At 52.1% G+C, this 23,983-nt stretch overlaps 1 protein-coding gene across 1 annotated transcript in view; it reads right to left on the bottom strand.

The window, feature by feature from the left end:
• EPHB1 (EPH receptor B1) overlaps window positions 1-19,271 on the bottom strand; it is a 47,687-nt gene extending 28,416 nt beyond the window's left edge. The window contains exons 1-3 of the mRNA XM_031596560.2: window positions 19,133-19,271; window positions 2,958-3,022; window positions 709-1,390 (exon numbers count right to left, since the gene is read on the bottom strand). Coding sequence (XP_031452420.2) covers window positions 709-1,390; window positions 2,958-3,022; window positions 19,133-19,190 — 805 coding nt within the window. The 5' untranslated portion in view covers window positions 19,191-19,271. The remainder of the gene's footprint in view (window positions 1-708; window positions 1,391-2,957; window positions 3,023-19,132) is intronic.
• Between the last annotated feature and the right edge of the window lie 4,712 nt (window positions 19,272-23,983).

Raw genomic sequence — 23,983 nt, 5'->3', positions numbered from 1 at the left:
GCCAATTACTACCCAGAAGCAGAGCAGCAGAGTAGCACTCAGGCTGGGGACAGCTGCCTGGCTCCTGCAGCTTTGCTCGGGAAATAACAAGGAGATGAAAGCGGCTCCACCAGCAAGCATCGCCCTTTGAAGGCAGCAAATCAGTGCAGCAGTGAGTCGGTGCCTTCGTCCTCATCACACTGCAAGCCACAGCAGAGATTTGCACTGAGTTCTGCAAGCACTGCTACTGGCTGGAGAGCACGGAGGCTGCAGGTTGAACTTGGCACACTGCAAACATCCTGGGGCTGTGGGTTTCCGCTCTACTCCTACTATTTTTGCTGTGCACTGGGTCACGACAGCGTGTGGGATACATAGCAGGCTCTGCTCCAAAGCTGCACTCCCAGCAGAAAAATCACAGCCACGAGCCAAAGGCAATCAGGATAAATTCAGACTTTGGAAGGAGAAGAAAATTCACACTTCCCTAAAAGGACACCGGTGACCATAGATCAGGGGCACCAGAGTAAAACCCACATCACCTGGAAAGCAGTCTGACAGCCTTCAACGTGACACCCTGCACAACACCTCAGCCCTCTAAAACAAAACTGTTTTGTGACAAGACTTTCTGGAGCCCCACACTGTTGACATCACCCACAGCAGTTAGTTTGGGTACAAACACCACATTAAAAAAGCTTAAGCACAGAGCTCCCTGCAAAGCAACCCCAGCCTTACCTTTGCAAGCCACATTGTTTTCTGGCTCATAACCAGCCTTGCAGGTACAGCGACCTATGGGTACCATCCACTCCCCATCCCCGTTGCAGTACAGCTTGATGGGCACGTCCACCTCCTCGGCGTTGGGGATGCAGGTGCCCCGTGCTGTCACCAGAGAGGTGCTCTCTGCCCCCGTCATGGTCTCAGGGAAAATAGCAAAGTTCTGCACCACGCTTGGGCACTTCTTGAAGAAAACCCTGACGGAGAGCAGAGACATGCAAGCCCCGTAGTCCTGGAAAGCCAGGTAAAAGCCATTGCGTGTCAGGGGCCCAAAACTTCTCACTTCTGTGTTCACCTTCATTAACCTGCCACCAAAGGCCACCTGGGAAAAGCTCTCGTCAGCAGCAATGGTGTCCACTTTGAGGTAGGGTGCCTCCATCCAGAAGGCCGACTTCTTGGTGGCAATGACAGAGTCTGTCTCGTAGTAATAGAGGTTGAAGGTCTCCTTGCAGGAGCCAGGAACGTTGGGGAGGCTGCTGCAGTCCCGCACAGTGAAGCGCATCTCGGTGTAGATGCGGTGGGCTCCGCGCCGGTTGATGAAGGTGGTGAGGAGCCAGTTGTTCTGATTTGGCTCGAAGACGTTGCACACCTGGTACGTACGGATGGTGTTCAGGTTTTCGTCGTAGCCACTCACTTCTTCCCACTGCAGAAAGGAGAAAAGAGAAGTCATGAGAAGGAGATGGGGCACTGGAGGTGGTGGTCACCCCGCATGCAGCAAGGCCGTCCTGAAAGGAGGGCACAAAACCAAGGAATGGTTAAGACTGGAAGGGGCCTCTGGAGGTCACCTGGTAGTACCTCATGAGAAGATGCAACGAGGGAAAGAAAGACAGACTAGGCAACTGGAGAAAAGAAGGAAAGCAGTGCAAGAGGCTGTGTTTATGCCAGTGACCAAGTCAGCGTGGGGGCAGATGAGCATGTCTGACCTCAGGCTCCCAGCACAATGGGACTGCTTCCGCTGGCAAAAAAAACATTCCCGAAGCACATCACAGCAAAGAGAGAGAATACAGATTCGTGGTTTGATTTAGAGAAGAGTATTAATATAATCTAGGCTACAATTTCAATTAAGGGACAGCAGCAAACTGTGAATAGTGTACGATGGCATTAGTGTCCCACAGACAGATTTACAACCTCATAATCCATTCATTTTTGCTAATCCATGTTTACAGTCTCCTCATAACAGCATTATTCACGCGGCAATCTTTAAGCAGCATGCTGATACCAGGCATGATTTCTGGGGGTGAGGCAGCAGCAGCACTCATGGGTGAACCAAGGCAACCCTACAATGTTACAGGCTTTGCCCTCTTTACCTCTGCCAGCCCTCCCCACCTTTCCTAGGCATCACTCTGGTGGCAGCAGGATGGGCAGACCCAGCCCTGAAAGGCAGAGGAGCAGGAACACACACAGTTTACTGCTGCCATCCAAGGGATGTCCCAACCAAGGCTGTAGCATCCCTGAGGTCAGGGTGAGCAGGAGAACCAGGGAGAGAGGCCCCCACCTCCTCCCTAAGGGTGAGCCTAAGGCTGCTCACTGTGTCAAACCAACAGAAGGATGGAGAGAAAGGTATTAAGCACTCTCATTTAATTACACACCTGTACTTCTACTGCTGTATGCGTGCAGGTATTTCACTGAATGCAGAGCTCTTTCATCACTCAGTTTTGTCCAAATTTCACACTGGATGCTTGCAAAGCTGTAAAACCACTGCACCTCGGGACCACTGGCAGCACAGTGGCCAGCTGTGGTTTTGAGGAGCAAAGGAACCAGTCTACCAAGCCAACAAATGCTGTACCTCGGGCTCCACAGTGCCTCTCCATCATTCCTACCACCCACCGCTCCCTCCCTGTCTGCACCCGTCTTTGTCTATCACTTTTTCTGTCAGGGGAATGTGAGTCAGGTTATTTTACGCTTCCATCCCTCAACGACTCGTATTATATAAAAAAGATGTTTTAAGTGCTTCGGGGTGTTTTGTTCCTCATTACTTCATAAAAGTGACATTAATAGCCAGGAAGAGCACTGCTGAGTGCAATTATGGATGATGTTCCAGGTATGAAAGCTGTTTTGAGCCTGCTAATGTTTCCTAATTACAAGCCTTGTGGTACAGGAGAGGGGAGGTGCAAGCAGGAGAAGCGTGCTGGATGGGCAGCAGGGCAGGGAGGAATGCACATGGATCTCATCAGCTCTGGGACTGTGTGGTTGGATGTGGGATAACTTACCCCTGACGGAGGGTTGGCAGTCCAGCCCAGCTCGGCCGTCGCCGTCCGTGTGTCCATCAGGGTTTCTGGGGAAACACAAGAGGAAGAACACGAAGGAGGACACTGTGCTTTGTGGCATCACCACCTACACAAACCCACGCTGACATGGGTTCCATGGGGAGCTTGGCAGCTGTGACTTGGCAGGATGATTTCAGCCATAGGAATGACAGTGGAGCTGGTGGAGTGGTGATTCTGTGCTGGGAGGCTTTCAATGGTGGGTTTGGTGGGAGATATTGAAAAGCTGTACTACAGTATTACAGCTGGCATTTCCCTGCTTTTTTTCTTGCTCTTGTACAAGGGAAAAAAAAAAGAGTAACAACAATAACAGTGAGAGCAACAACATATAGAAACAGATGGGAAAAATCCTCCAGGTTTTATTTATTTGTTTTCAGCAAGCAGACATGCAGATTAATTTGCTCAACTCCTAAGTCTAAAGCAAAGCTGGGAAGGAAACGTGCCCGGAATTGGCCCCATCCTTCGCTCCGCAGCCCAGCACCACAGCAAGCACATCCCCTAGCTTTGTGCTGGTACAAACAACACATCTCAGTCACAGCTTATTCCATCTCCCTGTCCAGCAACTTGCACCCATTTGTGTCCCCACCGCACACCATGCAAATATTACTTCTCCCCCTGCTGTATGGCCATGCATGTCATTAAGCACTCGTTAATCATTGCTACAGCCCTTCAAATACAGAGGGTGCTTGCTTCATGAGGCTCCCCTTCCAAAATCCAGCCCTTCTGTCAGTTCCTCCCACTGCAAGCCCCAAACAGGCTCTGAATTTTGGGAAGAAAGCTGGAAGGAACAGCACAACGTGGCACACAGCAGCTCCTGAAGCAGGAGACTTGAAAGAAATACATACACCAAGAAGAGATGCATCCTGTCAGCATCAAAAAAAGCTGCCTCCCAACCAAAAAGCTCTTGCCTGTCTTTTCTTAGTGATCTAGGCATGTTTCCAGATGGCACATCTTCCCACTATGGTTCTCTACAACGCCATTCTCTGGGGCAAGGAGAAGCAAAGATGAGAACAACCCCAAACCGTTCACTGAGGCTCAGAGAAAGCTTGGCCTCACCAAAACCCCAAGGCTGACCACACAACCACCACATGGCTGAGGCTGGAGGCACCTCCAGGTCCAGCTGGTGCCACTCCATCTCAATCAGAGCCACCCACAGAGCAGAAGTAGCGCTGCTCAGCTGCAGCAACCCATCTGATGCACCAAGCCCACCGAAACACTGCCTGCTCCCCAAGCAGGGAGCTGCTCCACACACAGGTGGGATGCTCCAGGGCTGCCTGGCCTCAAGCAGTGCCCTGCGATAAAGCTAAACACCAGGGCTTGGAGAGTTGTCAGTGGGCAGGGACATGATCTTTCATGTCTGGCCAAAGCCCTCGTTAGGGAGAAGCTGAGCTTTGCTGTGGAAAGCAGAGCTCTCTCTGAGTGAAGAATCTTGCGCCGTATACAGTAGATTTTCTTTAATGGACACATTACTTTAAACTAAGCCTCCACCATCTGTTCCAGTCCCTAATTATCAATACAAAAACAAACATCTACTCACAATTACACTCGTAACAAGTAAAGATGCCAGCAATTAGCATGCAGGAACATCCTTGCTGAGTGGAGCGGGTCCATCTGCAGTGGTACCAGTGTGTCCCCAGCGGGCAGGGACCAAGGTGGCATCCACAGTGGGCTCAGAGGAGCATCACTCAAACAATGGGGGAATAAGAAATGTGGGGTGAGAGCAGATAGGCTGCAGAGCGTGGCAGTACTTGGGAGCTGCACCAACTAATGCTGATGGAGACAATGCCACAGCTCTGCCTTCCTGTGGCCGCAGCACAGTTGCTATTGCCAGTCCTAATCTGCTCACGGCTCAGATTAAGCTTCTTAATGTCAGCGGGAAAGGAGTCCTACAAGTGCCATAGGAGTTGCTATAATTCAGTTCCCTCTGTCCCCCACACACAGAGACCTGAAGCTCAAACCTACACCAGAAAGTCACCCCGGCCATTTCATACATTGTTTCCCATGCCCATGGCAGCGCTGCTCCTGGCCACGACACTCCAAAGGTGCAAGAAATTGCCATATATCTCACACTTCCCATCAAGCAGTAGCAAAGCAGGAGCAAGCCAGATGTGCAAGCTGCTCTGCACACATCTGGATCTCAACACAGGACTCTTCTGTCTCTACGTCAGTGGCAGAGAGGCAGGTAGGAGAAGAGCAGGATCGTCCTCTCCCACTGGAGGAGCACTGCTTCTCTTCACATTCCTTAAGAGCCCCAGTTTCTGAAAGAGCTGCTTGCGGTATCTATACACTTTCAATCAAAAATATTACAGCAACAACTAATTATGTCCCATCATTCCCATGGCTCTCTGCCTTTAATGGTGCATTTTGCTGCTACAGAATTACAGCGAAACTGCTCTGGAAGTGTATAACGAGCTATCCCCATCAATCTCCCGCAGATTCATTATGAAAGATTATCCCTAGAATAACAAACCGAGTTCAGATCGCAGAGGACACACTAAACAACAAAAACAAGGCAGCAGGATGCTTCCCTGCCCATTGCTGTGAATGGGAACACCGACACCTCAGAGCTTTGTGATGAACCTTTCCAAGGGCAGCAGCTACACGAAGAGCCTCTGCTGCGCCAACACCACCTGTAGACCAATGGTGGCCAAAAAGCAACACTTGGGAATGGAAAGTGGTTTTACACATATATAGGTGCTGTGTTACGTTGGGATGGGCTGCATCGTGCCCCCTCCCCATAAAGTGCTGTAATTACAAGGAGCAAACACTATTCGTATCAGGATGTATCACACTGAAATACACTGGTTGATGCAACTAGAAGTGTCCCAAAGAAATACCTGCCTACATTTCTGGGAATGTATGGGTACACACACACGTGACCAACTTGTAGTACCAGGGCACAGAGAGCCCTCTGTCAGTGCTTAACACAGACTGGAAAAGCCAGAAATTGAAGAGGCAATGTAAAGGTTCCCCATCATGAACAAGTCCCATTTACCAACATGCATCATCCAGCAGCTGCATATGCAAGCAGGCATTGACTTGGTGACAAGTCAATACAAATGCTCTGAGCATCACTTCCCATCCAATAGCAAGGCTTTCCTTGAGAAGAGATCTTTTACACCTTCTTTAAAGTTAGAATTGCCCCATGGCAGCTCAATGCAGAATAGGAAAGAGCAGAAAGAGCCCCTCTTTGCTGGGATCTGGTGGGTCACTCATACTGGACCTTCAACTCCACCACCCACCCACTTACCCATCCCCATTGCTCCCTTCTGCCCAAGGATCAGTGGGGCAGAAGCAGTGGGGCTGGCAGTATCGAGGTCCCCCATGTACCTTCACATGATTTTTCCTGCTCTAAAGGTGTTTGACCCCGTGCAAACATGCAGTGTCAGGCCAGCTCAGCCTCGGCCATACAAACCATTCATCATAATCCCACTGAGGAGAGATACAGTAAATCAAAGAGACAACCTGCCTGCAAATAGATTGCACAGGGGAGGGAGAGGGAGTGAGGAATGGAGAGAATCAGGGAGAGAACTGCAGAGGGAGAGATAAGAGAGAGGGAAGGAAGCAGCAGAAAATTACAAAAAAAAGGCACACATCACGGTGAAAAAAGACAAAGGGGACCAAATCAAATACAAAGATAAGAGAAAGAAGATAGTACTTTCAATACCTTGTTTTCCAAATTATAAACCTATTTTATGAAATTTGGGAACAAGTTTTAATCCACTGAGCTCACACAAGACATCAGAGGTCACGGGAGGCCTCAAAACAGCATGTTACAAGCAACTCAATGTGATCCAGACATACACAGCTCAGATGTTCCCACGATGATGAAGCAGGTTTCCAGTACCACATAGCCCACAGTCACACCCAGATGAACAGAATATAACTCACACCATGCAACCTGGAAGTATTTGTAGGTAATCACAGATGTGTTTTGCAACCCAAAAGGCTCCACAGGCTGACACAGCGCTTTGGTGAATACCATGGGCACTAGGATAGATCCAGGCATCCCAAGAGCTCAGCTTTTCCACCACTCTAGCACCAGGGGAACGATTCAGCACTGTAAAATGACAAGGCTATCTTTCAGGAAGACATCTTCCAGAACAATGTCACTATGCATTTAAATTGTCATCTTTGCTTTCTCGAGGCTGAGCTGCCAACAAGCATCACTGAACTCTACCAGTCTGCCCCAAAAATCACCATATGTCGAGCTTGGCAGCCGTTTGTTTCCTTCTCCAGAAGGCATGGAAGAGGAACTCAGCTGTCCCAGGATGGGCAGGGGCTCCCAAAGGCTGTGAGACTGCCCTGGAGAAGCAGCACCCCCCAGTGCAAGATACAGCTCAGTGACATGGAAGGGCTGGCTTGCAGGATAAATTTTTCTGCATACAGGTGGTGTAGGTGAAACTCTGAGGGAGCATTGCAGCAGATGAGAAACAAGCCAGCTTCCAGCACAGCTCCAGGGCATGCGTGGCCCTGCCTCTGGAGGGCTCCATGCCAAGACAGAGCTAAGCCCAAATCCCTTCTCCATGCACACTAGCACCATCCCAAGAGGATACAGCCAACAGCCAGGAGCCAAAGGGCACCAGCCCCTTAGCACACCAGGAGCTGGGTGCAGCAGCTTCGTGTACACCACTGGGGTTCCTGGGTGCAGACCAGCTGGCTGGGGCATGCACAGCCCCAAAGCAATAGGTACCCAGCACCCAGATCACTCGTGCCTAAGAGGGAGCACAGCATCCTGCAGGAGACAAGGATGAGTCAAATGCCACGGGACTCTCCCACACCACCCTCACTGTGTGTTCTGCCCAAAGCCTTTGCTGGGCTCTCAGGGGGTACTGATCAAGCCGCTGCTTTTCACTGGTTTGAGATGATAAATCAGCAACAGGGGCTGCTGCAGTCTGATTAACAGCAGTGGGTAGCAGCAGGCAAAGCACAGTGCACCGGGGATGCAGCACTTGGAATACACAGCCTGCAGCCTCTCCATCTTCTCCTTGCACAGGGCTGATGGAGTGCTTTCTGAACCCTCACACAGTAATCACAGCACTTTGATCCCAGACCCAACAAGCCTGTGTTTTCTGCTCCCCAAAAGCGACAAACTTGGTGCTCCAGGCAGCGCGGAGGGGAGCAAGGGAACCTAATGGGTCTGGTGGATGCATTCTCCTGAACAACTGGGATTCCCTTGGAAGTGGTATCCTATAAATACAGAGCCAGACAGCTGAAAAGCCAGAACAGTCATAGACATCAACAGCACCCATCATTACATATGTTAGCACAAATTAAAAGGACGTGCTGTCCACACTCATGGCACTGCAGGGTGATTCCTCCAGCACAGCATCCGAGGATGCCACAGCACTTGCCTCTGAAGACAGTCCCAATGGCCATGAGCACAGGGACACAGCTGCAATTCATTGAACCAATACACCAGATCCACCCTGCTCCTATTTACTGGATCTTATTTTTAAAAGTTGAAGGATTCTGTGGGAGCAACGAACATGGTGGGCTGCTCAAACAGCAAACAAGTGTGGGCTGTTGACTGCAGGCTACCAAGTGACCTCCCTTCACCCATCCCAATTCCTCCAAAACAAGGATGCAACCAGCACCTCAGCTTTCTTGGCGGCAACACCAAATTAACACCAGCTTGAGGTCAGAAGAGGGGATAAATCCTGCATGAAGTATTTGCTTCTCCTTCCCCCTGCCCACCACACTCCAGGGTGGGCAGAGAACCTATTTAAAAGCTACATTTCTGCAGCTTTTCCTTCACCCCCCCCCCCCCCCCCCATCTTTCAGATCTGCTCAAAACAGTGCCTGCGCACCATTGCCATCCCACATCCTCTCCCAAACATGTTACTATCACTCTGTGCAGTCTCTAGGTACACGTGACAGCAGCTCTACAGGGTAAATAACACAACACATCAGCCCAACATTTCCAGATGACTGTCAGCGTTGCACTGCCTTGTGCTGTGGGGCTGGGAAGGGCATTAACAGCTCTTGGAGGGGCAGAGGGCCTGAGCAGAAGGCAAAATGCTCACCCACCACCTCTGTAGTTTGGGGGTGCTTGCAGGATAGCAAGCTATGGGAAAGTACCAGCTCCATGATCAACATGGGGCATGGCCAGTACTCATCTATCTCTCTGTAAGAGCACAGTGGAAGAGCAGCACAGGGGCAGAGGAAGCATTCGTCTCAGGGGGACGCACAACATAAATGGAAAAAAAACCTGAACGAGCCATCAGCGCATTGCAATCAAACCCACGTATATTCCAAGAGGAGGGAAAAAGGCTTCAAAAGCAAGGCTCGTGCAATGCTGCTGGTGCCAGGCATTGCGCTGCACGTGCTCCTGGCCTGAGGAGCAGAGGAGAAGGATGAGGAGGAAAAGGAGGAAGAGGAGGAGGCTGAAGGAGGTGCACTTGGCTCCCAGCCGGCTGTGCACACTCCTGCCCCCGGCCCAGCCGCCTGCACAAGCACATGCTGAGAAAAGGCTGGAGCAGAGCAGGCAGGAGGAGAGCCATCTGCGCACCGGGAGCCAGGCCAAGGCGTGCTGGGGATGGGTATTTCCCCCCCCACCATTTCCCTTGCTGGGACACTCCCCTTTCCCTCTGCACGGCTATCACTCCTGGCCCAAACATTTCTGCAGGAAGCAATGCGACTGCAAAGCAGAGCTTCCACACACAGCTTTCTAAGCCAGCACCAGGAAAACCCAAACCCGAATTCTCCCAAACTGGTGTCCCCTGGGGACCCTGCAGCCTGTCACACACCAACTGCAAGGCACACTGAGGATGCTGCAGTGAGGTCTGTCCAAGGCAAGATGCAGGTGCTGTCTCCACAAGGCTTCCCTATGCAGGGGTAGAAGGAAGCAGCCCCTGCCCATGTCACGGGGACACTGCCACCACTTGGGCTGAAATCCCACCAATCCAAGGGGACTGGCATGGTATGGCTCTGTTCTATGCAACGTTGCCTCCACTCATTTTTAAAGCAGTGTCAACTGATGATAAATTTGCCCATAAGCTCATCTCCATACCACCTCTCCTGCTGATGACACTGACCCATCCTCCCTGATTGTGGTTTCCTTGCTGAAATAAATCACTGTAAGTGCACATTGTGCTCTGGGCCTCATTACTGTTCATCACCGTCTGCATGATGGAGCTGTCACATCCTCATAGATGCTGTCACCTGGGCAACCCTGCAGAGGCCCAGGCCCACATGTGCCCACGGCAGCCCTGTTAAACCTCAAGGCTATCCCGTGGGGGAAACCTCCTCTAGGAGGGCAGAACTACTTCTCTCCACCCCTATTTACAGCAGATAGCACAAACACCAAAGGGAGGATGAAGGAAGAGCTGGGCACAAAAGCAGTGGGATGCCTCCCGAGCCTTTGCCAACTAAACACCCAACTCCAGCTCCAAGCACACTAGCGTGCAAAACCCACTGGGTCACCCTGGATAAATCCAGAGGAGTGTTGCAACTGCACTTCCAACAGTAAATGAAAAGCTCTGTGCCAAACCCCCATGAAGACTGCTCGAGCGGTAACAATGCGGAGGCATTGTTTGCCTGTCACATTGCTTTCAAAAGGCAAACACTCAAAAAGCAAGAGGGAGCAATTAAAGCTGCCGCTAATCTTGTAGTGCCGTGTCAAAAAGCAGCCCGTGGCTCTGACGGAGCCTGCAGCAGCACCAGCAGCTCCCTGCTGGGACCCACGGGCAGGAGATGCTCAATACGACCCAGCAATGGCACAGATCCCCACCAGAGTGAACCATGATTGTATCCCCACACCTCATCCTGGCCCCTGAGAAGCGGAAATGCAGCTCTTTCCGATACTTTGGGTGTGCCAAGCTGGAGGTTTCCAAGAGCACACCCATAAACATGGGTCAAGCAGAGGACGTGCTCCATTAGTTGACCATACAAGCTCTTCCCACCACCTGCACTCCCTATAAAAATCTCCATTCGCCACCAGTTGGGAAGAACCACCATTTCCAACCCAACAGCTCAGCCCTCGAGGCAGACCTGCTGTGGGCTCACCACGCAGATGGGTCCCATGGCACCAGGAGCCCCAGCGAGCTCCTGTCCCACACCCTGCAGCCCAAGGAGCCCTGTAAACCCCCAGACAGACAGAGGACAGGGGGCACAGCACTCACACGTGCAGGCACAGGCTGGGGGGAACCGCGTTGCAGAAATAACACAGGCACGCAAACAAAAGAGCGCAAGCCATTAATCTGGGCGAACCAAAGGAAATGAAATCATTATGTCTGCAGCTACAGCATCCAGAAGAACAAATTTCCTGCCTGGATAATAAATGGATTCTTTTGTTTCACGTTGGCCCCGGCCACGTGACTGTCTTGGCCTATTCCTCATCCAAAACATCTTGCTGTATAAATACCCAGACGGGCTTGGGTTTCAGCTGCTAAAAATATGTTTTAATTATAATAATATATAATAATAATAACACAAAAAGCTACATGCTCCCCGGCCCCTTTCCTCTTAAACAACCCCTGAAGGCTTTCCAGAGCACAGGCAAAGAAACAAAAAGACCAAAGTTACTAATGACAGCCGCAATCGCTAAGGAAAGGCCGAGGCAGCCGAGCAACAGCCCCAGGTTGCTGCTACAATAAAGAACCCTTGTCAGAGGGAGCACCGAGGCACACGTGCCATCCTGGAAACCCTGCAAGCATGGCATGGTGCAAGACCAAAGCCCCACAGGTGCTGGGGAATTCACATGAGCAACAGGCAGTGCATGCACACCCACCCTGTGCATTGTGGGCAGCTTGCTGGTACAGAAGCAGGGCTGACATTTCGCTTGGTTTTTACCCAAACCTATCAGAAAGGTGAATTCTGATCCCCCTACTGGCTGAAGGAAGAGCCTTGGGCAACTCCCAGCATTTCAGCTACTAAAAGCTGTGTGCATGATGAGCTACAGCCACCCTTTTACCCTGCAGCTCCACAGGGCACTCGATTAAAACCACTTTTGCGCCTAACTCTGTATTTTTACTTCTGATTTCATCTTCCTTTCACCCGCCTTCCCATCTTTACAACAGCGCAGCAAACACTGAAATAAGTTCCAAAACAGCGTTTGGAATCCAGACATGAGAACACGTCATTGCAAACAGCCTGAGTCCCATGGATGTCAGGAGAGCCCTATGGGTGGAGGAAGCCGGGAGCCTCACAAGCCAGCACTCACACCAGGCTGAAGTTTCAACCAAGCACCACTCCAGGAGAACAGTGCCCAGAAGAAGACCACCCCCCTCAACCCTCAGTGCCCACAACAGCCTTCCTCTCTGATGTCAGGTGCTCCATCAGGAAGGAGGTACATCAACAACCACAGGACAAAACCAACCTTGAAAGACTGTAAGCTTGCTTTGTGCATCACACTAGAAGCAGCCCAATTTCTTCTCCCTTTCTGGGTCATCCTTAATTTCAATTATATTTGGGACGTTGTTGTAGAGAGGGTCTAAGCATTACTGCTGTCTCATTTCAATTGCTTATCATCACTGCTTAAAGGAGGAAGAAAATAAGAGAAGCCATTGGAAACTAAATATTTACACACCCACAGACATTAATCCCAGCAGATCTAAGGGTGGGAAGCTTATTTTAAAAAACATCCCTAATTACTTTCCCATCTTAAAGGGAATAATCTGGCGATTAGTTCAAACATCTGACATCAGCAATCACATTATTTCCTAACGAGGAATAACTGCAGACAGATCCCCACCCCCATGGAGGACTCCTGGCACTCTCCCCCCAGCAGGATGCTGTCCACTAAGAATGGGGACACCAAATAGGCACCAATAGAGTTGCTGGTCCTTGGGCAAGGACCTCCTTGGTGAAGGATTGAGGACTTTGGGATAGGTGAAAATCTGACCATAAGACTCATTTAGGAAGACAAAACCACGCTCACCCTGATGAAGTGAACTATTAAAAACAGGGGATGGTATCTCGGGTAATAAAGAGCAAGACATGAAAACCAGCCTAGGAATTCAAGTTCACAACTTCTATTAACTTCATATGCTGTAAAACTTCACCTAGTTTATAAGTTTCTCACCAACTTCATAAAAGATGTTTTATTGTTTTCTGACTCTCTTGCCTTCATAAAATGTATCTCCTCGTCTGTGTGGGTGTTGCATTATAAACATTTGCACTTTGATTCATTCAAGACTTATGGAAGCTTTCAAGACAACCTATTAGGAATACTTAAAGTGTTTTTGAGGCATCACAGCCTCCCTTGAACATTTCAAGATTTTAAATAAATAAATAATAACATGCCTTTGCAGCAAACTACCTCCAAAATCCACCAGGCTGTAGATTCAAGCTGTGTTTGGAAGCAACCAAGCCAGCCTGGTGGAGTAGGATCCCTGCACTCCATCACAGTATCTCCGTGCCTGAATACAGACAGACTCACTGTGGCACAGAAGCTGCTCCCTACCAGGAGGCACCAAAGCCCCGCAACCTGTCTGCTGCTTTGATGCGGGATCAAGGATGCATCCCATGGGGATGTGAGACGCTTGAAGCAGCTGCTTTGACGAGCAGACAGATGTAAAAGCACAAGTTTCCCATCCCTATTAGGAGGAACAGGAGCTGGCCAGCCTTGTGCAAGCAGCTCAGCCCTGGCACGCTGCTCCCCCACACCGGGCAGGGCTCACAAAGGCAGAGCAGGAGGATGCCTGCAGCAGCAGCCTCCTCAAAGCAGCCCTTTTCCTCCAGCCTCCATTGAAGGCTATTGAAGTTAATGAGCATCTTTTTGTAGCCTCCAGCAGGCTAGAGAGCTGGCCTTTCAGTGCAGCAGCCTCCCGCCTCGGTAATAACACAAGTGTGGTGTAGGGAGGAATAATAAAAGCCAATTTTTAGACAGTGATAGAATACAACTAGCTGGTGACCTTGCAGATCCCACCAGCCAGCACCTACCACGGCCAGAGCCTGCATCTCCAGGCTAGCAGGAGCAGACAACCCACTCCTGGACACAGAAGAAGGCTGTGCCTACCACACGACATGGCAAGAGCACACCACAGCTCCTCCACCAAAAGCCTGAGGATTTCAGCAGAATTAGATCTGAGCCAGCAACTTCACTGCAAGTGTAAAGCCTCGGACAGCAAAAGCCTCAAGTCAGAAGACTTTCAGGACCACCAAGCCCACCATCAACCAGACCTAAAGAATCCCATCACTAAACCACATGCACACATCTCTTAGATACCTCCAGGCATGGGGACTCCACCACCTCCCTGAGCAGCCCATTCCAATGCCTAATCACCCCTTCCACAAAGGAATTCATCCTAATATCCAACCTAAATCTCCCCGCTGAGCTTACCCACCAGCACAAAGCTTATGGGCAGCTTCACCACAGGCATGCAGGGTTTTGCTCAGGAGATGGTGAGGCTCTGTAGCCCAGGCTCCTCTGATTTCCAGCACTGAAAAGAGGATAGAGAGACTCTCACCGCTTCAAAAATAAATTAATGGAGGGGCTGAGCAGCCATACAGCCATGCTCAGGGCTCCTCTGAGCTGCTGCACAGAGGCCTTCTGCTGCTTGAAAACGCTGTACTTCTGGCAACACAGCCAGCTGTTCTGGTAATCTTGAAAAGCTAAGTTTTGTTCATTTCCAACGCATTTGTTTCAAATTAAAAACACAGCTGAAGCCTCAAGGAGTTCTCTGGAAATATCCCATTGCTCCTCCGTCCACATGCCTGACTTCCATCACATCCTCCCATTTCAGAAGATTTATAAAACTGAAGCCATTGCTTCAAGTTTGCCTGATCTCTGGCTCCTGAAGACACTCCTGTGTTAGACAGCAACTCCAGGTGGATTCAAGGGCATCTTCTGGATTGGAGAAGCTCAGGTCCTGTGAAGCCAATGGAACCAGAAGCCCATGTCCCCGGTGGATGCCTCTAGGCCCCTGGGGTTAAAGTCGCTTCTTCAGACACACGCAGGCCTTCCCAAATATTCAGCTTTTCCAGAAGGTTCAGCCTCTCACCTGGCCTAAGCACAAAATACCCAGCAGTCTCCCACAGCTGAAGGCCTCGCATTCAATCCCTTTCCCCGCACACCTCAAATGCAGCGTTCCCTTTTCAACCTTTCTTTCTCTGGGCTCCTCATTTTCCACGGGAAGATGCAATTCACACCCATCCAGCTCCTCCACGGTGACTGACCAACCATCTTTCAAGCCAAAAGCAATTATCCCCAAATTAACAGGACTCTCACGAGGCTGGCAATGAGTCAGTGCACCCCCCCCCCCCCACCCAGCCAGGCTTCGCAGGGGCTTCCAATCAAAGTCCTGCAGCTGACTGCAGAACAAAAAAAAAAAAAAAGAAAAAACAAAAGAAAGCCTCTGTAAAACATCAGTCCCTGAGGGAAGCAGATGGTTCTGCACCAGCAGGAAGGAGCAGACCCAGTATGTGTTTCTAGCAGAAGGGCACGGCCTGTGGGTAAAGGGCCAAGTGCTGAGGAGACACAGTGGGGCTCCAACTGGATGTTCCTCACAGGCAGAGGAAAATTAATCAAAACAGAGCTGGGCACAGAAATCAAAACCTCAAAGCAAAGCAACTGGGAGCTGAGTAACCAAAACCTGGGTGTGTTGGTGGTGTGGCTGAGAGAAGAGCAGGACTCCATATTCTGGAAAAAAAAAATCCTACACAATGCGGGTGACAAAGCCCCCGCTCTCATGAGAGGAAATGGCCTAAAAATGAGGATTTCCACAGTCTCTTGCCTGTTCCCAGCAACCACTTTACCTTGCTGTAACATAAATTACAGCTTAATCAGCTCTGAATGCCGGCGATGCTGCCTGGATGCCTCCCCAGATATTAAATGCTTCTCTTGCTGCGCTAACAAGCACATACCTGAGGCCTTCCGAGCCCTTAATTACTCAGCGTCGTTATTTCCAAATCAAAATATATAAGTAAATAAATTAAAAACCTTAATACTTTGGTGCTTCCCCCCCCCCCCTCCCCACTCTGCAAAGGCTTTGAAAGGAACCCACCTGTTTACTAAGGAATACAAGCAAATTACAACTGTTATCCAAAACCATTCTTCCGGATGGACAAAGCTTGCTGTTGTCTCCAACCAAAGGGATGTGGGGATGTCAGAGGCAGCATCCCCAAAAGCAGCAGCCCTAAATCCAGCTCTTCCCCTTGGGGCCGTGGTCTAGATCAGCAGCCTCAGATCCCCATAGCCATAAACCACCAAGATCACAAAAGACCTTCAAGATGACCAAATCCAACCATGAACCAGTCCTCCTGAGCCCCATCACTCAACCACACCTCCCAGCACCACGTTCACATGCCACAAATTCCTCCAGGGATGGGGACTCCACTTCTCCGGTCAGTCCATCCCAATGCTTGACTACCCTCTCCACGCAGAAATTCTCCCAATATACAATTCAAGCCTCTCCTGGTCCCCTTTTGAACCACCATCTCCTCTGACCCAGAGCAACTTGTTACAAACAGATCACAGTCATGGCAATTAGGTCACACCAGGCTGCAGGATTAGTGGGCAAAACTACAATTACTTAGAAGCATCAAGATTAACTACCAAAGAGCTTTAATAGAGCTGAGCTAATTCACTAATTTTAACCGAGTAACCGATCATTTAAAAGATTAAAATCAATGATCATAGACAACAGCTTTTTTTTTTTTTTTAATGGGTTGTTTTCTCACAGCAACTCTCAGTTGCACAAAAGGAGACCAACAATCTCCGTTAACCAAATATTATTGTAATTAAATATTCAACAGGGAGGCTCTTCAATTATTCATAGGAGGGACGATGCTCGCTATCAGCAGGCTGGCATCCTCCCTCTGGACCTGGCCCAGGGATGCTCGGTGGTACGGCTCTGCGGCTGCTGCCCATGCAGCACCCAGGAGCTGGATACTCAACAGGAGAGCAGGAACCCATCCACTGCCAGGCACTGGTGGTGAGAAGGGGGACAGGTGGCCAGGTTCTGTGCTGCATTCTGGGGCGGTGTTACTCCCTCAGCAGGCAACCAGGAGGGAAATTACATAGGAAATTACAAATTAGCTTTTCCAACAAAAGTACAGGGATACTGCAGAATCTTTCAGACCATTCATCAAAGCTCTACAAGTCTCAACATCCAGCGAAATGAAACAGTAATAAATATTAAGCAGAACGAGTTAATCTCCGTTGAACACATTTTAATGTAAAGCACGGGGTCTTTGGCTCTTACAGACACACATCTCATTTTTCTCACCATTTCTCACTATGCGGACTTGCTGGAAGATGCACGGTGACAAGAGATGCCCCAGCAGCAAGCCATGGCTGGGAGCCACCAGCTCTCCTGGCACAAGAGACCCGCAGCATCCCCGCCACACCGGCTCTGGGTTTCCTGCAGCCCAGGACACGCTGCTCCACACCACTGCTGGCGAACACAATTCACCCTGCACGAGCATTCATGCGTGCCAAGCTTGACAGCTCGAGTGTTTGCAGAAAGCGAACAAGGTCAAATGGAAATGTGCTTTCAGATCCTAATGAATATTTGGGGGAAAGCATTCCCCCGCCCCCTCCCAGCTATTTACTCAGCTCTGCGATTAAGCGACTGCTGTGCCGCTGCGTTCAGAAGGAGCAAAGTGCTGCAGCATCCTCCAGAGGCATCCCGCGAGCCCGGGCTCCTGCCTTCAGCTGGGCAACAACCGCTGAGAGAACGAAACAGAAGCGCAGCCTGCGCCCTGTGCCTGCCTTCCAACAGCTCCTCGAGGGCTCCTCTCTGCATTAGCTGCTCCAAGAGCATCTCCAGCAGCACAGAAACATCAGCGATGGCAGCCGGTTCACAGGTTTTCCCTCTCCAGCAGTGCTTTCCTGATCTCTCCATTGCTGCTGGCGCTTGTTTTCTCGTAAGTTATTCAACTTTCAGCAGGCTGCGCTGCGTTCGGGGAAATTGAAATTCAAAGCCTTGATTGAGGCAGGGGGAAAAAAAAAAAAAATAAATGAAGACCTTCACCTTAAGGAGGAGAAACAAGATGGAATTCAGCCACAGGTGTGGTGCCAGTGTGATGGGTTTGCTGCGGGAAGCAGCAGAGGACCGCCCAGGGACGCCGAAACTTCATCCTCCCCTCGCCTACGTCCCCGAGCCTCGAAGCACGCGGGAAACAGGAAGGCGACCGAGACAAGGAATAATGAGTCAGTGATACCAGCAATTAGTCAAAAAAAGCAGTGCAGGCATCTGCGGGCGAGGGCCCATTCCCATGACTTAACAAAACGCTCTCCCTTCAGGCTGGTGGATCTGGGTACGCTCCTCGTGCCAGCGCCCAGGTTCTTTCTTCCCCTCGAGTTTCCTTTTCCAGATTGTGCAAATTAAAAAATAGAAGAAGTAAAAAAGAAAAGGGATGGCTCCGGGTAGCGCAGAAGCCCAAGACTTGAAACATCTCTGGAGATACATCCCTGGTTCAACCCCGGGCACAGCAGCAGGAACAGCCCTGCGGGGGAGCGCTCGCCCCACGCAGCGCCGGGCAGAAGCGGTGCAAAGCGAAGGATGCGAGCAGCAAACGCGCGCCCCGAGCCAAAGAACGGGAGAGGTAACCGGGGGCGTACGGGCTGCGGGAACGGCTCTGGGGCATCACCAAACCCGCTGCCAGCAAGCAAAGCTACGCGGCCGCTGGCTCGCCAAGGATGGGACGGGTGAGCGAAGCAGCAGCCGCACACAGGGGCTCTGCCTGACCCGCGGACACCTCACAGCACTCCCCGTAGCGGAGATGCGCGCAGCTCGCCCAGCGCTGCCGTCGCTTCGCGCTGAGCGCGGTCACCCCGGGTACGGGCGGCACGCGAACCGCGGGCTGCGCTGCTCCAAGCCGCAGCGATACCAACCGACAGCATCGCCAGCGGGTCGCGGAGGAGACGGGGCACAGCGCGACGCTCTCCGGGCCGACGAGCAACGCTCCGGGAAGGGCCGACGTTCGCTGCCCGACTAACGCGGAGTCGGAGGCGCGGTGCGAACCCGCGGTGTTCAACAGGTGGAGCGGGGATCGGCACCGCACCGCGGCAGCCCCGCAGCACCGCGCGGGCCGCTGCTCCTCCCCGAACCGCGACGCACCGGGCGCGGCACGGAGCCCCTCCGCGGGACCCGCGGTTCCGAGCGGATCTCCTGGCGGAACGGCCCCCATCCCGAAGCCGCCTCCCGCTCCCGGCCGCTCGACCCCCGCCTCACCTTCCACGGCGGCCGCGGCGGCGGCCAGGCAGAGCAGCACCACCAGATCCGCAGCCATCGCCGCCCCGGGCCGGCGGCCCCCGCCGCGCAGCCTCGGCCTCCCCGGGCACCGCGCGCCGCTCCGCAGGCGTCAGCCGCCGCCGGCGGGAGGGCATGGGCGGCGGGAGGCAGCCGGGCCGGGCCGGGCCGCGCCGAGCGGAGCCGCGGGACCGCGCCGCCCGCCCGGGTCACATCGCCGCCGCGAGTGTGGAGCGCCGCCACGCCGCCGCCCGCCCCCGCCGCCGCCCGCCACGCCCCCGCAGCCCGTCCGCCAATCGCAGCGCCCCGCCCGCCCCGCCGAGCCACGCCCCGCGCCGCCGTGCGAAGGGCGACGGCGCCCCCCGGCGGCCGGAGGGGGGAGATCCGACGGGGCGGGCGGGCGGGGACGGAGCTGCGCCCGCGGAGTGGAGTAAATCGGAGGGGCCGGGCCTGGGGGAGCCGAGCCCGGCACCGGGGACGGGCGGCAGCGGGCACGGAGCGCGCCCCGAAGTCCCTCTGCTGCAGGGGGCTATCGGTGGGGAGCCCCCGCCCCAGGAGGCACCGGGAGGAGGGGGCTTGAACCGCACGTCGAGGGAAATCCGTTCATCCTGAAACAAAATGCCATTTCTCTTCGTGTTCTGGAAAGGGGACGTGGCCACAGATGGACGTTTGGGGCTACCGTCAGCCCGAAGCTATCCCCCAAAGCCACACCACAGCTTCGCAAAGGCCACTTTCCCTCGGACCCCTCTCCCACGGAAGGTTTCGTTCTGTCCTGTGATGGGTCCCAGCCATCACCTCCATCAGCGGTCCCCAACAGCACTGCAAACAGGCAGGGGACGTCACCCCCTCCCAGTGAGGGGCCCTTTGGTGCCAGTTGAGCCTCTGGACATTTTTTTCTTGCCTAAGTGGAGGAAGGGAAGCAGGGAAAGCTGGGAAGGGGAAATGCTCGCAGCAGCTCTTTGACCAAAATCACAGCTCTTTGATCAAAACCAGAGTTTGCAAAGACAGCTTTAAACAGTTACCTCCATTCTCTTTTTTCTTTTTTTTTTTCTTTTTTTGAAAAGCCGAGAAGGAAACCAAATTGCTTCCGTTTACAGCTGCTGGGGTTTGGTTACAGAAAGCAAACAATAGGAATTCTGGCTCCAGATAAGAAGAAAACTGAGCCCGCTCTGATCTTTCAGCCAAAACTCCGACTTTCAGGGGTAATTCTGGCAGCGAGCACAGGCATGACCATCCCACTGGGGTTGTTTCACTGTGGGTGCTCAATCGGCACCCGCTGCTATGCTTCTCTGGCTAAGAAAGGGGACACAGAGGAAGCACAGCACCCAGCAGCTTGCTTCCCCACTTCCCAAGGACACGGGATGCCCACGCTGAGGTTTTCCCCTGCCAGCCTCTGGAGGTCAGCAACCAGCAGTGCTGAGCTCTGCACGGGACAGTCCCGCTTCTGTAATGCAGTGCACTCCGCCTCCAGTGGCATTTGTCATCGTTTGAAGGACACAGCAAACCTTCTGCAGTTAAATCATCGCTGCATTTACAGAGGCTAGAAATAGCTGGTAATGTAAAATTTAAAAAAAAAAAAAAAAAAAAGAATAATAATCTCTTGGCGAATTTATTAGGTAGTATCTGACATCGTCCTGCATAAATCTCAGGGTTCCTGGTAAATACAGGGCTTTCCAGGAAGAGCGAGGCACCAGCAAGCACGCAGGCAGGGAAGCAGGGGTCTGTGTGGAGTCAGCAGGGCTGAGGCTGCATCCAGACCCTACAGAAGCCCCCAGCAGAAACCGCTGTCAGGGCAGGGAGTGGGAACATCCCAGAGAGGGAAATGCTAGCAGGAGAAGGGAGAATCATGGAAGAGCCATGGCAGAGGCAGACAGGTAGGGTTGCTGTCCTTGCATGGACATCTGGTTTGTATCCCACCATGGGCACAGGTCCAGCATGGCCACATCATTGGTGTCCCACCATAGAATCACAGAATGGCCAGGGTTGGAAGGGACCTCAAGGATCATGAATCTCCAAACCCCCTGCCACGTGCAGGGCCACCAACCTTCCCACCTAATGCTAGACCAGGCTGCCCAGGGCCCCATCCAACCTGGCCTTGAACACCTCCAGGGATGGGGCATCCACAGCCTCTCTGGGCAGCTGTTCCAGCACCTCACCACTCTCATAGCAAAGAACTTCCTCCTAACATCCAGCCTAAATCTCCCCTCCATCAACTTCAAACCGTTTCCCCTCGTCCTGCACTTATCTACCCTTTCAAAGAGTTGATTCCCCTCCTGTCTGTAGGCTCCCTTTAGGTACTGAAAGGCTGCAATGAGCTCACCCTGCAGCCTTCTTTTCTCCAGGCTGAACAAGCCCAGCTCCCTCAGCCTGTCCTCATAGGGGACGTGCTCCAGTCCCCTGATCATCTTTGTGGCCCTCCTCTGGACCCTCTCCAACAGCTCTCTTTCTTGTACTGGGGGCTCCATTATCGGCATGGGGTTGGCATCCCACTATAGGCTTGTGGTTTGGGCACATGGTTGCACGGCTGGTTGCCCATCATGGGCTCAGGGTTGGCACCCCACCATGAGCATGTTGGCGCTTACCGTGTGGTTACTGTGAGTCCTCATCTTCACTGCCTTTTGGGAAACTCGCAATGCACGGAAAGAGTTTGAGCAGAAGCATGAAGGCAGCTCTGTTCCCCTCCTCCTCCTCCTGGGACTTCCTCTTGGAGCAGCCCTCTCAAGTGGGCAGAACCTGGCTGTGGATCCTTGACTTCTGCCCCAGCCCTTTTTCTGCACTGTAACCACACCCTGTAACCACATGGTAAGTGCCAAGGTATTCATGATGGAACACCAACCACGTGTCCATTGTGGGATACTAACCTTGTGCCTATGATGGAACGTCAACTCCATGGCCATGGTGAGATGCCAACTACATGCCCATAGTGAGGAGCCAATCCCATGCCACGGTAGGGCACAGACCACATGTCCACATTGGGATGCTGGCATTTGTTGCCCTCCTGCCCCAGTTCACTCCTTAATTGAAGGACTAAGGCAAACTGAACTTGGTGTCCAAGGGAAGGGGCCCCTTTTTAAAATAAATTGAACCTGCAAAGAGTACTGTAGCAGACATCCTGAGCTCTGATAGACAAATTTTTCCAGGCTGTACAGCATTTGGGCACACCAACACAGCAGTGAGCGCGTGCACTGCTGATCTGTTTGCCTTAAAGCATGTGTATTTTTGCAGCAGCACCTTGTTTGCATCCCTGATGAGACCGTGTACCACACAGGCAACCAGCCCTCCAGCACACACAGTCAGCTGTGAGTCCTGTGCTCCCGATAGAGATGACAAATGCCGTTAAACCCTTAAACAGAGCAGCAGAGAGGAGAGCAGCAGCGGGAGACCTCGCCCCAGCAATTCCCACCTAGTAATTTTAGAAGCCGTGGGTTAATTTTAGCCAGGCTGGCTGGAGGATGTCTCCTGGGGCTTCTGCTCCTGCACTTTCTAGGAAGAAAAGGTGGCAGGGTCATGGGCAGCCCAGCTCATGATCCCCACGGGGATGATGCCGGGGGGGGGGGGGGGGTTCTGCTGCCCCACCGCCCCCATTTCTATCCAGTCCCTATCAACACGCAGTCAGCTGGCTGGGCATTCCGCTCCCTGTCTCAGCTTCCAAAGGAACATGCTGCTGCTTCTTGCTGGAACACACGGAGCATCCTTTCAGCAAAGAAAAATAAAAATATTTCTGCTGGCACAGCTAAATGGCCAAACCCCAGCCGGGTGCCTTAAATGCACTTCTGACTCGTATTGCAAAATCTACTGTTATGCTCATCCACACCTTTGCCCCCAGAATTGCCAACATTACTATTTCTGAGTCCAGATCAGGCAGATATCTACCAGAAATAGGCTGTATCTCACAGCCCCACCCGCCTGGTCCAGCTCTGATTTAGGATCCTGTGCTCTGCAGTGATGTTGGGCTGAATGGAAGAGCTCTCAGACGGATTTCTCTGCTGGCTCTCCTCTCCACAGTCCATACAGATCTCCTCTGTATGACAGGATAAACATTCACTTACAGCTTTATTTACTGAAAATGAGCAATTAAACCAACCCAGATTGATTTATGGCGAGCACAGATAAGTCCTCCTAACACAAGCCAGCTCCAGCTTAACGTTTGGACAGAATATTTTTTGCTCAGTTTGCCTTTTTTAAGTCTCAAGCTCAAATTTAACTTCCCTATGGAAGAGCTTTGGGCTCCTGAAGGTATGTAAGCATGGCCACATGCATACACAATATTGCTGGGACAGGGAGATCCACCGAGTGCATGGGGAAAAACGTGGAAGAAGATGAAAAACATGGATAAGACATGGGAGAAACTTGGGAATACGAGCAGAAGACATGGGAAAAATATAGGGAAGACATGGCTTCTCCCTCCCAGCTACCCAGCACCTCCTTGGGAAGGAGAAGACCCACTTTCCCTCCTTTCTCTACTCTTACCAGTGAGTCCTGAGTTTTCCACATTATGGAATTCTCAGAGAGTGGTGAGGCCCTGGCACTGCTGTCCAGAGAAGCTGTGGATGCCCCATCCCTGGAGGTGCTCAGGGCCAGGCTGGATGGGACCCTGGGCAGCCTGAGCTGGTGGGGAGCAGCCAGCCCACAGCAGGGGGCAGGACTGGGTGAGCTTTAAGTTTCCTTCCAACCTAAGCCGTTCTGAAATTCTGTGAATTCATTTCTGGGGATCAACCAGGGCAGGGGGAGCCTGGCAGCCAGGCAAATCTGCAGGCTTACCCCAAGGCCAGTTTACATTTCTTCCGTGGGCAAGAGCCTCTGGTATTTAAAGAAAACACGACCAACAATATC

The sequence above is a fragment of the Phasianus colchicus genome, chromosome 10 (assembly GCF_987193195.1).
Source record: "Phasianus colchicus chromosome 10, bPhaCol1.hap1.1, whole genome shotgun sequence".
In the NCBI taxonomy this organism is placed as follows: Eukaryota; Metazoa; Chordata; class Aves; order Galliformes; family Phasianidae; genus Phasianus; species Phasianus colchicus.
This window is presented reverse-complemented; position numbering and strand designations above follow the sequence as displayed.